This window comes from Sorex araneus, chromosome 5 (assembly GCF_027595985.1).
Source record: "Sorex araneus isolate mSorAra2 chromosome 5, mSorAra2.pri, whole genome shotgun sequence".
NCBI lineage: Eukaryota > Metazoa > Chordata > Mammalia > Eulipotyphla > Soricidae > Sorex > Sorex araneus.
In genome coordinates this window covers 49,083,923-49,100,569 of record NC_073306.1, presented here as the reverse complement: position 1 = coordinate 49,100,569, position 16,647 = coordinate 49,083,923, and the positions used below count along the sequence as shown (strand labels likewise).

The following is a 16,647-nucleotide window of genomic DNA, read 5'->3' as shown; positions in this document are numbered from 1 at the left end:
GAGGGGGGTTCAGCCCTGCATGTCTCGGGCTCTGGGAGCCCGGGCCTCTGCCCACCATGCTCTCTGTGGACTGAGCTCAATGATTTAAGGAAATTAAATCAAATAATGTATCAAGCCTATTTGCCCCCAACCCTGGAGGCTTTGTGAAGTGAGAGGTCAAGACTTCAGGCCAAAGTACTCAGAGTTAAAATAATTTTGTGAGGCTGGAGTGATAGCACAGCGGGTAGGGCGTTTGCCTTGCACACAGCCGACCTGGGTTCGATTCCCAGCATCCCATATGGTCCCCCGAGCACCATCAGGAGTGATTCTTGAGTGCAGAGCCAGAAGTAACCCCTGAGCATCGCCAGGTTTGACCTCAAAAAAGCTAAAAATATAATAATAATAATAATAAAAGTAAAATAAAATAATTTTGTTTTTATATGCCAAGAATTCAGACTCTTGCTCATGTACTAGTCATGTACTAGAGAGTGAAAACATTGTGCAATGTTCCCAATATTGAGATACTGCTTAAAGCCCCTGAGCTACTTCACATTTGCAAATGGTACATTAAGGCTGGAAAATTTAAAGGGCGCATGCTCTGCATGAAGGAAGGCCTGGGATTGGCTCCCCAGGCTGCAGGGATGGCCCCCCAGCACCTCCAGAGTGATCAATTACTGAGCTACTGAGCCAGGAGTAGTAGCCCCTGAGCACCACTAACTGTGACCCAAAAACTCCAGAAAAAAGGAGGGTTTTCCATTATATGTTATACATATAAAAATGTATATTTTGTGTAGACATATAAAATACATAGACATATTTTATATAGCACTGTAGCACTATACATATAAAATTTTTCGATTTTCATCTAGCTTCCTTTCACAGTCTCTCCTCCCCCTTCCCAGCCTTCTCTCTGCTGTCATGCTGATGACAGGGGCTGTGACCCCCTGAGAAATTGCCTGGATGCAGAGTGCAAGCCTCAACTCGATGGGTACCTTCCTCCTCTTCCAGTCCAACCCTTCATTTTATATGCTCAAGTGGACACCAGTAAGGACTCCATTGAGAGAGACTTGTTACTGATTTTGGCACATCGAATACATGACAGGAAGCTTGCCAGGCTCTGCCATGCAGGCAGGATATTCTTGGTAGCTTGCCGGGCTCTCTGAGAGGGATGGAAGAATCAAACCTGGGTCAGCCACATGCAAGGCAAACACCCTACCTGCTGTGCTATCATTCTAGCACGACGTACATCTTGATTGTATCCCTCTGAACACAGTCTGGGAAACACCGTCTTTGTTATTTCTTTAAAACATCTTTCAATTTCTTTAGGTAGAATAGATTTTCTTTTTTTTTTTTCTTTTTGGGTCACACCTGGCGATGCACAGGGGTTACTCCTGGCTTTGCAGTCAGGAATTACTCCTGGCGGTGCTCAGGGGACCATATGGGATGCTGGGGATCGAACCCGGGTCAGCTGCGTGCAAGGCAAACGCCCTACCCGCTGTGCTATCGCTCCAGCCCTAGGATAGATTTTCTATAGAAACATCCCACAAATTTTGAGCACAATGCTCAGTAAACATGGGCGAGAGGTCCTCTAATTTTATATAGAGAGAAATATCACTGTCATCCCATTGCTCATTGGTTTGTTCGAGCGGGCACCAGTAACGTCTCTCATTGAGAGACTTATTGTTACTGTTTTTGGCATATCCAATATGCATGGGTAGCTTGCCAGGCTCTGCCGAGCGGGCTCAATACTCTCGGTAGCTTGCCAGGAGGGGCGGAGGAATCGAACACGGGTCGGCCGAGTTAAAGGCGAATGCCCAACCGCTGTGCTATCGCTCCAGCCCATAGAGAAATATAGAATATATAAACATATATCACTGTCACTGTCATCCCGTTGCTCATCAATTTGCTCGAGCGGGAACCAATAATGTCCCATTGTGAGACTGGTTGTTACTGTTTTTGGCATATCAAATACGCCACAGGGAGCTTGCCAGGCTCTGCTGTGCGGGCGAGATATTCTCAGTAGCTTTCCGGGTTCTCCGAGAGGGGTGGAGGAATCGAACCCAGGTCAGCCGTGTTCGATGGTCAAGGCGAACACCCTACCCGCTGTGCTATCGATCCAGCCCTATATAGACATTTATAAATATATTTAATATGAAATATGTAAAATATAAATATATGGGGTGGGGTTTTTTGTTGGCTTTTTGGGTCACACCTGGCGATGCACAGGGGTTACTCCTGGTTCATGCACTCAGGAATTACTCCTGGCGGTGCTCAGGGGACCATATGGGATGCTGGGAATCGGCCCCGGATTGGCCCCGCATGCTAGGCAAACGCCCTACCCGCTGTGCTATCTCTCCAGTCCCCGGTTGTTGTTGCTGTTGTGAAACAAGGCAGTTTTCTGTCGAATGAAACTGGCTTAGAAATACTTGAGGAGGGAGGAAAAGAGGAAATACATGTTCAAGAGGAAGCACGGGCTTCTCCAGAGTGGAAAAAGCAGAATTACAGAGGCAAGCAAGCGAGATCCAGGTGTTCAGGGCAGAACACAGGCCCGAGGACAAGCCTGTCATTTTTTTGAGCTGGACTCCTGACCTCACTGGCAGGCTGATGGTGCTGTTGTCATCCTTGCCAGCTCTGCCACCTCGGAGAGCTGCAGAGGGCACATGTCGCCGCGAGGGGGCAGCAGCTGCCAGAGCCTGCTGACTGCGTCTGGGTAGGGAGAAAGGCCAGGGCTGCCAGACCCCAGAGATTCCTCAAGATAAATCCGAAATCAGATTTTCAAGTGGAATTAACTGTCATCTAATTTAAAACTCTAAAATATGCCATAGGCTGAAAACAGCATGCCTGCGGACAGACTCTGGCTGTCTCCAGACCTAGCCGTGCCTCTCTGCAGACAACCTGCAGAGCTGGTGCACAGCCTCCCCTGCTCCTTAGAGAACCAGCAGCTTCATTTAGGGTCTACCCAGGGCAAAGGTAAAGTAGGTGCCCCAAGGCGAAACAAGGAGTGACCCTCTCAGATCTACTCCGGCAAGAATTCATTAACGCACCGTGTGCCAGGCTTGTTCCTTACTGGATCTCCCGTGTCGAGAGACTCAGGCCCTTCAAATCATATATATTTATATTTTATATACTTCATATTAAGTATGATCCCCCTGGATCTCCCCATGCTAAGAGGCTCTGGCCTCTGTTCTTGGGGGTCCTTTTTCTATCTGGAGGTATGTCTGTAATGACTGCATGGTAATATTTAGGGTACACTAGGACCTGCCGCATAACTCAGGGTGGAGAGTTTGAAGTCTCTTTTCATGGCCTCTTTCAGTTCTGTCCCAGGAGGGCAAACCATCTGTCTCTGGTGTCTTTATTGCTCATGAAATGGTCATATCATCCTCATAGCATGGTTCCTGGCATAGAGATCATGCAAATAATTATTAGCTGTGGGGAGTGGGATAAAAAATAATAATAGTTAGCTGCTCTGTGATATACTAAAGTGTGAGAGCATTTCAGCTTGCTGGGGAGAGACGGAGAGATAGTACCATGGGTAGGGTGCTTGCCTTGAACGCAGCTGACTCGGATTCAATCCCTGTCAATCCCTGGCAATGCATATGATCCTCTGAACGCAGACAGGCATGACCCCTGAGTGCAGAACAATGGAGAAAGCACTGGGTGTGTCACAAAAACAAAAAAGTTTATCGGGGAGTCCTCCTTCACACTCTCCCCCTTGTCAGGAAATACTGGGGTCTTGCTAGAGGGGGCCAGAAGCCTGGCTTGGAAGCCCAGGCCCAGGATTGCTCAGTGCCTCTGTGCCACCATGCTGGGGCAGACCCATGACATCTGACCAGTCTGCTACGTGGGGGTCGTTGCCCAGCCCACTGGTGTTCAGGGAGGGCAGCGTTTTAACCATACTGAAAGAAAGCGGGGCCTTTCTGGCCTGGCCTACACCCTCCGCAAGGAGGTCACTGCATCTTGAAGTGCTTCAATCTTACACCAAAGTTTCCAAGCTTTGAGTGCCTATCTAAAGTGGGTCAGAGAAGGGGCAGGAGAGACAGTACAGCAGATGGGGCACTTGACTTGCACAGACAACTCAGGTTTGATTCCCAGCTAGAAGCAAACCCTGGGCACCACTGGGTGTGTCCCAAAACACACACACACACACACACACACACACACACACACACACACACACACATAGGTGTATATATATATATTTTAAAAATAAAAATGACAGGGTCTGGATAGTACAGTGGGTAGGGTACTTGCCTTGTACATGGCCAACCTGGTTTGATCCATGGCATCCCATATCCCTCAGCACTGCTGGAAGTAATTCCTGAGTGCAGAGCTAGGAGTAACCCGAACATTCCTTGCTGGGTGTGGTCCCCCCCACCACCAAAAGATTATAAAGTAAAAACCAGTCAGAAAACCTTCCCTGTGTCCCTTGTAATATGGCAGAGGCGTCCCCGACACAGCAACCTGCACCCGAAGAGGAATGATGCAGACAGCAGGCTTGAGTAGCAGCCATGCTTCTGGCCTGACTTCAGCACCCAGGGGAATCCTCAGTGACTATCCATGGTCCCTTGTCTCCAGAATCTGCAACCTCATTGGGGGTTAGTCTTGGCTTGAAAGCAAACTTCTAGGGCATCAAATCCAATCTCCTCCCTGAGGGAAAAGCTGCTCTGAGCGGGGCCTTCAGCTTTCATCTGCTCCAAGTCATGGGCTCAGACCACAGCGCTCAATGAGGCAGTGAGACCATGATCCGATCCAGCAGGACATTTCCTGAGGCACCAGAATATCCCTGGTAGTCAGAACTCCCCACTGGAAGAATGGCAGGGAAAAGAAGCCCCTTATTATAACGGGTAGTGAGTGGGGCGAGATAGTGAGAGCTGTTCAAGTCTCTTTGGAGGAGGGCAGCACTGGATGAGCCGGGGAACTGAAGGAAATTGCTCAGGATATGAGGAGGGGGACTTAGCTGCCCCTGGCCCAGTGCTCCTTTCGCAGGGTGGGAGCCAGAGGACCTAGGCAGAGCCTGACCAACTTAGGGACTTAGGCCAGTAAAGCGTCTCTGCACAGCCCACACTGTCACGCTTCTGCAGGGCATCACCAAGTGCCTGGGTTCATACCAGCCTGCTCAGGGAGGGGCTGTCTTTCCTCTCTGATGCTTCTCAGGCAGCTGAAGTCTGTGCTTACTCCCCCACCTTCCAAACCCCATAGCACACTGGATTCTACGAGCTGGTGGAGAACACACTCTCCTTCCTGCTCAAGCGTCAGCCTGTCGAGTGCAAAGCTCCATTGCACCTTTTCATCACCGTAGACCGTAGAGATGTGTCTAGACCGGTTTGCCAAAGTGGGCAATACCACCCCTCGGGGGCTACTGAACAATTCGGTGGTAGTAGTAGTAGCCTCTGGTGCAATGTGGGACTTTGCTCACTTAGATTAGATTTCTGGGGCCAGAGCAATAGTACAGCAGATAGTGTAGTAGGGGGCTTGCCTTGCACACAGCTGGGTTTGATCCCCCACCATATAAAGCCCCCCAAGCCCCATCAGGAGTGATCCAGGAGCACAGAGCCAGGAGTAAGCCCTGAATACTACTGGGTGTGGTCCCCAAACAAAAATAAATGGAGATTTATTATTATATAGCACTGTAGCACTGTCGTCCCGTTATTCATCGATTTGCTCAAGCAGGCACCAGTAACATCTTGTGAGACTTGTTAGTTTTTGGCATATCATGTACGCCACAGGGAGCTTGCCAGACTCTGCTGTGCGGGCAGGATATACTTGGCAGCTTGCCGGGCTCTCTGAGAGGGATAGAGGATTCGAACCCAGGTTGGCTGTGTGCAAGGCAAACACCCTACCCGCTGTGCTATTGCTCCAGTCCATAATCTCTTTCAGGAGACTACATACAAAAATAAATGGGAAATTTCTAAAGCTGGCCTTAGTACAGGGTGTAAAGTGCTTACTTTGCATTCAGCTGACTCTGGCACCATAGATGGTCCCCCTGGCACCAACCTGTGACCCAAGCAGAATCAGGAATAGCCCCTGGGCAATACTGGGTGTGGTGTATAGATCCCAAACTCCGAAGAGTTAAAAAAAATATAAGGGAAAAGGGGGTGCTGGAGCGATAGCACAGTGGGTAGGGCATTTGCCTTGCACGTGGCCAACCCGGGTTTGAATCCCAGCATCCCATATGGTTCCTTGAGCACCACCAGGAGTCATTCATGAATGCAGAGCCAGAAGTAACCCCTGTGCATTGCTGGGTGTGACCCAAAAAGAAAAAAAGGGAAAAGGGACTGGCAAGATAGCTGCATGCAAGGGGCTTGCCTTGCATGCAGCTGACCCAGGTTCTATCCCTAACACCCTATATGGTTCCCCAAGTGTCATAAATGATACAAGTGTAGAGCCAGGAGTAAGCCTGAGCACAGCAGGGTGTGGCTCAAAACCCAAGCCAAATCATTTCCATCAGTGAGTGATTTTTTTTTTTTTTCCTGGAAAGAGGTGGTATGCCAAATTAGTTTAGGAACTTCTGGTCTAAACACAAGTTAAAATATGGATTTAAGGGTGGACTGGAAAGCTACCTCTCTCAAATACATCTCCTCCCCTAAAGCCAGTTAACCACTGTGTCCAAGCACAAAGGCCCTGGGAAAAGACCCTCCCCCCATTTTCCATTAAGCCACGGGGGCTGCGTGTGCTCCAGAGTGCATGCTCAGGTTGCAACAAGAACCTCAGCGTACAAAACAAGACGCCTAGGCTGAGGATAGTGACAGATGTACACTCCAGAAGGTTCTGAACAACCCCTGCACCCTTCTAAGTTTCATGCAAAAAACTTTGGAATGGGGGCTGGAGAGATAGCACAGCGGGTAGGGCGTTTGCCTTGCACGCGGCCGACCCGGGTTCAAATCCCAGCATCCCATATGGTCCCCTGAGCACGGCCAGGGGTAATTCCTGAGTGCAGAGCCAGGAGTAACCCCTGTGCATTGCCAGGTGTGACCCAAAAAGCAAAAAAAAAAAAAAAACCTTTGGAATGGAGGGTACTTAAACCTAGCTCAGTCTTCTTGTTATCCAGGAGAAAGTTGAGGTCCAAGACTCAACTCTTCCCGTTTCTTCAACGAGCTGAAGTGAAACGAGAGCCCAGGCTTCTGTGGTTATACCAGGCCCTTTCAGCCTGGCTGCACAGCTCCAAGAGGCAGGTGCTGAGAACTCATTGGTTTGGGGGCCACTGTCAGTGGTGCCTAGAGGCTTGTGGCAGTGCTCAGGGTACCGTGTGGTGTAAGGGATAGAATCCGAGGCTTCTGTATATGGAGCATATGCATTAGCCCTTTGAGCCCTCTCCAGCCTAGAGGATCTTTCTGATGCTGAATCAGGGCCACACCATGGATTGTATCAGTAATGCATCCTCCCTCAGTGCATCCGAATCTTTCACTTGCTTTTCCTCAGGGAATGCCTCAGGGAATGGAGTATACATGGTATACAACTAAAGCCTCCCATCATCTGTAGGATACTGTTATTTCAAACTTCCAGTATTTCTCTAGGCTTACTCAGAAGTGTTCTAAAGATTCTTGTAGACTCCATCCCACCCATGCACCAGATCAGATCAAGGATTTCCTGCACACAAACTCCACTTTGTCTCATCTGGTTGTCTGAACCTATCATATTAGACTCCGTGATTTCTTGTTCTCCGATATCTTGTTGGAAAGATAATGCTTTCCAACAGGAGTATTTCAGCTTCTGGAGCATGATGTAATTGTTGGTTATAACTCCCCAGTCAAACAGTATTCCACAAAACAATTTTCTTAATATTTTCTATGGGAACCGCTGTACGGGCAGTTTCATTAATAGTCACTGTCATCCCGTTGCTCATCGATTTGTTTGAGCAGGCACCAGTAACGTCTCTCATTGAGAGACTTATTGTTACTGTTTTGGCATATCCAACATGCACGGGTAGCTTGCCAGGCTCTGCTGCTCGGGCTTGATACTCTCGGTAGCTTGCCGGGCTCTCCGAGAAGAATCGAGCTCAGGTCAGCCGCGTGAAAGTAAAAAAAAAAAAGTGTGTGTGTGTGTGTGGGGGGGGGGGTGGTGGTAATTCTGGACACATCTGGCATGGTACTCAGGGGACTATTTCCAGGAGCTATTATGGTGTGTGAGGGCTCGAGCCTGGGCCTCCAGCATGCTATCAGCCCTCAACTGTAACATAAACCTAAAAAATACCAAATATTTTTTGTATCTCATACTAAATGATCCCAAGACTTTGTCTAAACTGTTCTCGCATCATCATTAGTCTTTTTACAGGCACAGGGAACAAAACAATGTTTGTTTGCAAATAAATATCTAAAAGACTATCACAACAGCTGATCTGGGCCAAGGCATTATAACAAAGTGATGATTGTGGGAGAAGACAATGCAAACAAGTCTGGAACCAGAAACTCCTAGGGCAGAGAAGTTGCAGTGTTGAGTGTACTGGGTGTTTCTGCCAGGCAGAAGCCCGTCAGGAACAAATATAAAACAAGGACTATTTATTACCTGCCGCTGACTCCTGCACAGAAAGAAGTCACCGCCAACAGCACTGTGCAGCTTTATTATAACCATTCAAGTACAGTAGCATCTGGTAAAATTGGGACGGAATTGGGATTTAAAAGTGAACAGATATTCAGCATCTAATAACAGTTTGAAAGAAGCCACTACATACTCTTCACAAACATGTTTTCACAGAGCCAATACAGTACTAGCCATTAACTCAGTACACCAGGTGTACTGAAGTAGAAAAGATGCAACAAGAAAAATAGCTACATTAGAAAGACTTCAACACTTTAGAAAAAGAGTAAAACACTTTTCGTTTCTCCCCTTAGCCCCTAAAACAACATCATACAGTCTGATCTACCTATACAGTCCTACATCAGCTTCTAGAATATTTGTCAGGAGGGCAAAAATAAAATGACACTGGCCAGTACAGTCTTTGGATATTTAGGAAGGGGAGGGGGAGAAGTCAGTTTTCAGAACAAATTAGTCAGCTTCAGTCTCATCAGCAGGATCTTTGGATTCTTTGTTCTTCCGCACTTCTTCAACATGCTTGTCCTGTAAAGAGATTGTATGTCATCAGTCACATAAAAAAGCTTGCCCAGTCACACTTCCAAAAGCTGCCCAATGCAGCCTCAGCCATTTATCAGAGCTATGGGAATCATGGGAAACTGAAAGACATGTTTCTGTCGTTTTTTTCTTTTGCACTGCTAGGGATTGAACCCAAGGCCACATACCTGCAAGGCCAGTGCTCTATTACCAAGCAATGACCTTGACCCTAAAACTTCATCTTTGACTTTCAATCATGATCTGGATTATGAGTCTTTAGTAACTCTTCTGAAGAACTCACATTTACGCTGGAAAAAAAAAAATCACTGACTATTCCATTCTTATTTTAAAGTAAGATCTCTCTCACCGATCATCAATTTTTGATAGAGACATCAAACAACTCTGATAAGGTCATCGGTCCCAGCCACTTCACTGGTATGCCTAACTTCAAGCTCTTAACTCCCCTAGAAGCGAGGATCTGACACCCACCTTCTCTCGCAAACGCTCCAGTTTGGCAGCCATCTGTGCCTCTCGATTTTCTTTGTTGGCTTCCATTTTGTGGGTCAGTTTCTCTTCCGCCATTTTACTGAAGTTGTTGTTCTCTTCTATCGCTTTCTGAAGCACTTCTTTCTCATGCTCTCGCTTCTCAGCAAGCTGCTTCAAGACTTCAGCTTCATGGGACTGAAAATAAGTTAAAAACAGGCCAGGCTCTGAAAGGTATTCAGCATTAGTAAAAGCTGCAAAGAAATTAAGAAGACTGAACGGAGGCACAAAATTAGATCTCTTTAGATACTGCTGACTCAGACCTAAGTTACCTCTATCATAAAATACTAAAATCATGATTGGTCTAGTGTGGTAAACTATCCACATTCAGAGATTCTTGCACAATGATTCTTTAAAAAAAATCTTTTTAAGATGTACTGGCTAACGGTATCCAGATAATACTAAGGAACAAAATTTGATTTTAAAGAGTTTTGTCTATTTAACTTAAAATGAGAACCGAAGGTCATTATAAAATCTGTAACTACACTAATCAAAATACGCCAAGTGATAGTTTTAGATTAAGCTTCCAGATTACTATGAGACCAAAGTCCTTAAAGAAAAGCTACTAGATCTTCTCTATGCAAGCTTCATTAATGTCCTTACCACTGCAGTTATGACCACAACTACCTTCTTCATCACAATCAAAATAGCTTGCTACCAAACTGATCCAGATGTGTTTGGAAGCACCGAATCACATCCAGGGCCTCAGCCACTGGCCTGTAACTATCTTCTGCAAAATACCAGCTGTGGCAGGAGTTTCACCAGTCATTATGTAAAGTGCAGGTGATGACTACAGGAGAGGTTTATCTAGTAAGGAAAGTCCTCTGACCACGCCTTTGCACTGGTGACTGCTTCTATAAACTCCAACCACAATAGAAGAGTAGGCAGGTAACGTGCCAGAGCAAACACTGCCACTCCTCTTGGGAGAGAGTCCCAGTGTTGTCAGAGCAGATACCCACGTGGCACTGAATGCTGTATGGCACATGTTAGAACAGCTTAAATGGGCGCTAATGACATATGTGTGCGGTTAAATATAATAGAAGACTTCACCCTGCTTTAGCTGTGTAGATCAGGAGGTTACTCCTTCACCCTGTGTTTCTTAGTTTTAGTCAATTTTAAAATCAAACCCACTCATCCCAATCAAGATTGCTGAATAGGGGCCACATGAAATCTGTTAAGTTCTTGATGAGTAGATTAATGGTACACAGAAAAAAACATGCCAAAATATTAACATGCCAAATATTAACAATTATTTATGGGAATCAGGATAACGGATATTACTAACTTCCTACTAATAAACTTCTTTGGTTCTCAATTTTTCAACAACAAATGTATTAGAAAAATTTTTTTTTAAAGAATGGCTCTTTGTGATAGAATTGTTTAGATAAGAGATCTGTGTTGAATCTCCGACATAGCACTGAGCTATGAGCACCAGGCAGGGAGCAGCCCGAGTATCACCAGGAGTGACCCCAAACCCACAAATAAATAAATTTTATTGCACATCTCTCAAAACAAACCATATACAAGCCAAAAAAAAAATCAAATTTCCACCTCTGTCCTCTGCCCCAACCTAAAGACACAGTACGAGAGCATCCACTGACGCATCTATTTATCAGAGAAAAGATGACGCAGTAACTTGGTTTCAGAGACTGGAGCTTGAATTTTGATTCCAACACTCCTTAGCTAGATGGCTTTGGAAAAATGAATATCCCTAAGATCATTTTTCAATCTCTATCTCAGAAAATACCTACCTCCCTTTAAATTCAATCTATTAAAAGAGAAAAATCTAAGCAAAGGAGCTGGTGCCAACAGACAATAAACAACAGTACGGTATTTTCTTGCAGCCATCAGCATATTTAATTTTCATACTGTTATGATCAGTTTTGCTATGCTTCTATTTAAATACTATTAATAGAAATACAATTGATTACACATTACATAATAAAAAAATGCTGTTTTGTATGAACTGTCATTACCTTGCGTCTTTCTTCTGCAGCTTCTAATTTCTTCTGGATTTCCTCCAGAGAAAGATCCTTCTTCTTTGGGGGGGAAAGGGGGAATTCAGGGACAGATTCTTTTGATCGAGGGCTAAGAATCAGTTCAAAAGCCTGGCCGGAGGCACGTTTCTCCAATTCTTTCACCTGGATATCTAGAGTTGATCATATTTTAAACGTTTTTAGCAACAGGAGTAGGGGGGTGGGGTGTGGTCTCGTCAAAATAAACTGCTTTTTAATTGTCTAAAAACCAAAATTTAATTTCATGAATAATTTTAGGGCTAGTGAAACTGTTGTCAATTAAGAAATACCACCTCCCAGAGAAACAAGCACAACAATTCTGAATAAATACCATTCTAAAAATGTCAGTATTTGACAATCCCTTTTTCATGAACAAAAGACTTGTGCAAATCTCCACAATTTTGCTTTACAGAGCCAAATCGTCTAATAATAAAACAATTATGAGGTGTCAGTGCAGTCAAGTGACAATCCTTTTGTCTTTTATTCAATTCATTAAAAAGAAAATTTAAACACAGGTGCCAAATTAAAGGCTTACGACCTGATCCATCTTCTAAAATCACAAGCCCAACACAATATCAGCATTTCCAAGTTGATTACCTACCAGAAGAAGCCATGGTGAAGAGAAGACAAGAGATTGGCAGTGTTATCTACTCAATCCACTGGCAAGGAAAGCCCTGAAAATGACGTTCAAAAAGCATGCAATAAATTTCCTTGCATTTTAAAATCAATACAAAGGAACCTCAAATGATACCGACACAAATCAACGTCGGGAAAAATTCCTATTCTGGAATTAAATAAGACGTCACCCGAAAGAACATGATCAAAATCTGTATATTTAAACACTGAGGAATATGAATGAAAAAAATATTTTTTTTAAGTCAAGTTGAGCTAGCTCCTTCAGAAAACTCACGGATTCTTTAGTCACAAGATTGCGCCCGCCCCTCCGCCCCCGCCCCCAAACAGTGAAAAGATATTGTAATATTCAAGCTCAACAGTGAGACCCGGAGCCATCTTAATACAGCCTACTACTCATTGTGCAAATGAATTACCCACCCCTGCTTTGTCTGTGACTGCCATAGTGGAAAACAAAACGCCCAAGCTAAAATTAACCAATAACGCAGCACTCCTATTGTTCTTGGAGCTTAAGCTCCTAACGGAGGGGAAAATGATTTAATAAACCTCCAGCTTTTAGATATTCGCTGCCTTAACGTCACGCGAAACCATACATTCCTTCTTGACATTTTTAAGGTCATAACTCTGTGGGCCCCAGACTAATACAAAGAACGCAGCACGACGCGTTCTCAACAACTGGAAATAACAGAGAAACCGTCACACCAGTGCAGCGCTCTAGATGCAACAGCCGGACCCAGGATGGGCGTGGCCCTGGCCCCGGGGAGAAAAAAAAAATGCGGCCGGCCCGCTCCGGCCAATCAGAGCACGCCCTGCGGCCGAGGCCCGGGCCCCGCCCCTTCCTCCCCGCGCCTTTTCGAATCTCCCTTAACTCGCAGCACCCAAGCCCGCGCGCGTGGGACAGGGCGGTGGGCGGGGCCAACGGTCCAATCCGGCTAACTCCGCCCCTCCCGGGCTCCCGGCGCGCGAAAACCGCCCCCTCCCTCATCGCTCCCGCCAAAAACACCTCGATGGCGCCGCCACCCCCGCCGCAGCTGGGCGGCCGAGGCCAGTCCCGAGAACAGGCCGAGGGGTGGCTCACGCCGCCCACCAGCCTCCTCCACCCCGGCTGTCTGCGAGGGCCCAGCGCGAGGAGACCCCTCGTGAGATGCCGGCCCCGCGAGCACCGGGCAGGGGCTCGGCCGCGCCGGCCAGCGGTCCGCTCCTAAAGCCGCGGCTCCCCGAGGGCGCCGCCCCTTTCCTTCAAACAATGGGACCCCAGCAGGGTCTCACCAGCAAAGCCGGCGGCGAGGAAGGCCCACGCCCCCTATTGTCTCCTCGGCGGCACCCCTGGGCTAACGCTCAGGGCTCGCGGGACTAGCCGCGCCCCCTCCCCTAGAGAGCCGCGCCCCTAAGGAGCGCGGACAAAGCCGAGGCTCCGCCCGAGGCACACACAAAGCAGAACGACCCCTGCCCACCCGCCCCTCCGGGGTCCGCGGCCCCGCCCGTCGTTCCCCGTGCGGAGGGGTGCGACCACGGTGCGACCCCTCCCGCTGGCCGCGTCCCGCGGCAGCCCCCAGCCGAGCCGCCGCCGCCGCCTGACGCCCCGCACCCACCTGCTAGGTCCGACCCGCCTGGCCACACTCTGAGCACCAACAGACCCGGGCGCGCACAAAAGCGCCAAACACGGGCACGTGACGCCCCCGCGGGGCTCCGCATTGGCTGGGCGCGGCGGCACGTGTCGCCCCCCACAGCCGGAGTGGCCCCGCCCCCCGGGGGCCCAGGAGCTCCTCGGGAAGTGTAGTCCTGGCTAGCAGGGTGGAGGACAATGCGGAGGGTCGGGGAGGGGGGTTGTTTGGGGGCGGGCCCCCGCAGGTGTGGCCCCGGGGTCGGGGCGGTGGTCTGACCGCTGCAGAGGGTTCTGCGGTGGCCTCTGGGCCGGTCCCGACCCAGCTCACCCACCCCTAGTGAAAAGGGCGGGGCGGGGTCCCTCCCCACATCTCTGCTGGAGGGGGTAGGGGGTGCTCTTGGACTCCACCTTGGTAAGTAGATCCTTGTGTCCCGCATGACCCCAAGGGCGGCACTCAGAGGACGCTGTGGCTCTTGCCGCACTCCGGGTCGTCACCTAAAACGCCCAAGCCCTTGTGAAGGGACAAAGCTACTGCCCGCCCCGCAAAACCTTCGGCCGCCAGCCAGCACCCTACCGTGACAATCGCATGCCACCTGTATTGTGACATCATAACCCTAACACAGCACTAATGGGTCACGGGCGTGGCCCATTCTCACAGTCTGCATTTCAGCTACCATTCTAGTGTCCCTGAGATGGTGACAGTCCTGGGTTTGGGGTGTAGGAGGGGCAGCGTGAGGCTCTGGAACTTGATCTTCTTTGGTCTAACAAAGTCACTTGGCTTAAATGCAGACTCCATCTGTTCTGCCAAGCCTTTGTCTGATTCTAGGGAAAGAAGGAGTGACAGCACTTCTAGACTACACAGACCAGTTGACTATTGCTTTTGTCTGAGTAGGAGCGCCCCAAAGCTCCCCATAGCAAGCAGGGTCCCTTTGTAGGAAAGGACAAACAAGCAAACAAATAAAAAAAAAAAAAGGAACCACAAGATCATCTCTCCACGTGGCTAGGAAGTATAGCAGCTGCACAAAGGAAATTGGTTTGATCCTAGCCACCTTCAAAATGCCGCCTCCCCTCTTCCATAAAAAGGCAGGGAAAAAAACAAATACAATGAACACAATTCCAGACTCACTGACCAACACTGGGTCCTCCCATGATGGTCATTTTGATATAAGGAAAGGAGGAAAATACTGATAGAACGACTTAGGGTGAGATTAGCAAGAGAACAGCCCAGAAAGAAATTCTGGATAATGGGTGTCAGATATGCAGAAGAGAATCCTCTTGAACACCCTTTTGAACAATCTGTTCTTCCCACAGCCCCTTTATCTTATCCTCTTGTTTGTCTTAAACTCAATTCAGAGTGATCAACTCCGTTCCTCCCCCCACTCCCCACTCCCGCAGTTAAAAGATAAAGAGGTAATTTTTTTTTTTTACCTTTCCCAGGCTTCCTATAACAAAGATACCCAAGCCTTCCTGCTCTGCCCTGCCCTTCCACTGCTCAAATAAAAAAATAATTTCTTTGGCTTTTTGGATCACACCCAGCAATGCTCAGAGGTTACTCTGCATTCAGGAAGTACTTCTGGCAGTGATGGGAGGACCATATGGGTGCTGGGCATTGAACCTGGGTTGGCCATGTACAAGGCAAACACCCTGCTGTACTATCTCTCTGGCCCTTCAAAATTTCTACTGAATCCAACCACCTTGTCCTATATATTCAGCTTTGGCTGCCAAAAGACAAAAGCCTGAGCTTTTACCCAGGCACTGGCTGAGACAGAAGAATGCTTTCATTTTCCTAACCAAAATGCTTGGTCTCTCCAAACCAAGAAACTCTAGTACCAATAGTCTTCATTTACTGGTGCACGCTTGAGCAAATGATGAACAACGGGATGACAGTGCAGTGCAGTGCTAAATTTTTATTTTATTTTTGGCAGGCAGGGTGGGGCTTCTAAGCACTGCACAGCTTCTATGGGGTCCAGGGGACCATCCCCATAGAAACTCTGTCAACCTCAGGCCCTGCAGTGCTGGGGTTTGAACTTGATCAGGTATATTACCATTGAGCTATCTCTCTGGCCCCTCAGTCCTAATTTTATTTTTTGGGAGGACTTTGGACCCACACGTGGTGCTCCCTAGCTCTGTGCTCTGGGGTTGCTTCCTCTGGTGCTTAAGGGACCATGCGATGTTGGAGATGGAACTAGTAAACTACAAGGACTTAATCTCTGTATTATTGCTCTGATCCCATCAATTAGAATGTTAAAAGACTCCACAGGACCACCTAGTGAGTACGGATATGCAAGATAAATACAATTAAAAGGTACTTGGGACAATATAATGGGATCATAGGGGCTGGAGTGATAGTACAATGGGTAATTTGCCTTGCATTCAGCTGACTGGGTTTGATCTCCAGCATTTCATATGCTCCCCCCTCTCTTCCCTCCCTCCCCCCAGCACTGCCAGAATTGATTTCTGAGTACAGAGCCAGGAGCACCCTCTGTCACAGGGTATGGCCCAAAAACAAACAAACAAACAAACAAACAAACAAACAAATAGGATCATCTAGCAGTAGATACCATGCAACAGCAAACAATTAGCAATGCACTGTTGCCTGAAATATGCTGCTGTGTCATTTTCTCTAACAATCGCCCTTCTGTGGGGTCAGCCTGGCTCCCGCCCACAGGGAAGTGGCTTTCTCTTAGCATGTGAGTAGGTTCAGAAATCATTTTAGTGCTGAACGCTGAAAGTCTCTTTCTCAGATTAAATTTAGCATGAATTGGCCAAAAATTTGTTGGTTTCTGAGGAAAATTTCAGAAATCATTAAAGGGAAGTTGGAGAGGG

The 16,647-nt window shown here is 47.6% G+C and overlaps 1 protein-coding gene across 2 annotated transcripts in view; it reads right to left on the bottom strand.

Moving 5' to 3' along the window:
* Positions 1-8,509: 8,509 nt before the first annotated feature.
* The window catches only part of STMN1 (stathmin 1), a 39,354-nt gene continuing 31,216 nt past the window's right edge, over positions 8,510-16,647 (bottom strand). Inside the window, exons 1-5 of one of the 2 annotated variants that reach the window (XM_004603460.2) lie at positions 13,808-13,892; positions 12,184-12,256; positions 11,544-11,716; positions 9,514-9,705; positions 8,510-9,033 (exon numbers count right to left, since the gene is read on the bottom strand). In XM_004603460.2, the coding sequence (XP_004603517.1) occupies positions 8,962-9,033; positions 9,514-9,705; positions 11,544-11,716; positions 12,184-12,196 (450 nt within the window). In that variant the 5' untranslated portion in view covers positions 12,197-12,256; positions 13,808-13,892 and the 3' untranslated portion in view covers positions 8,510-8,961. Of the gene's footprint in view, positions 9,034-9,513; positions 9,706-11,543; positions 11,717-12,183; positions 12,257-13,807; positions 13,893-16,647 lie in introns of those variants that run through there. The other variant, XM_055138622.1, reaches the window with a different exon arrangement.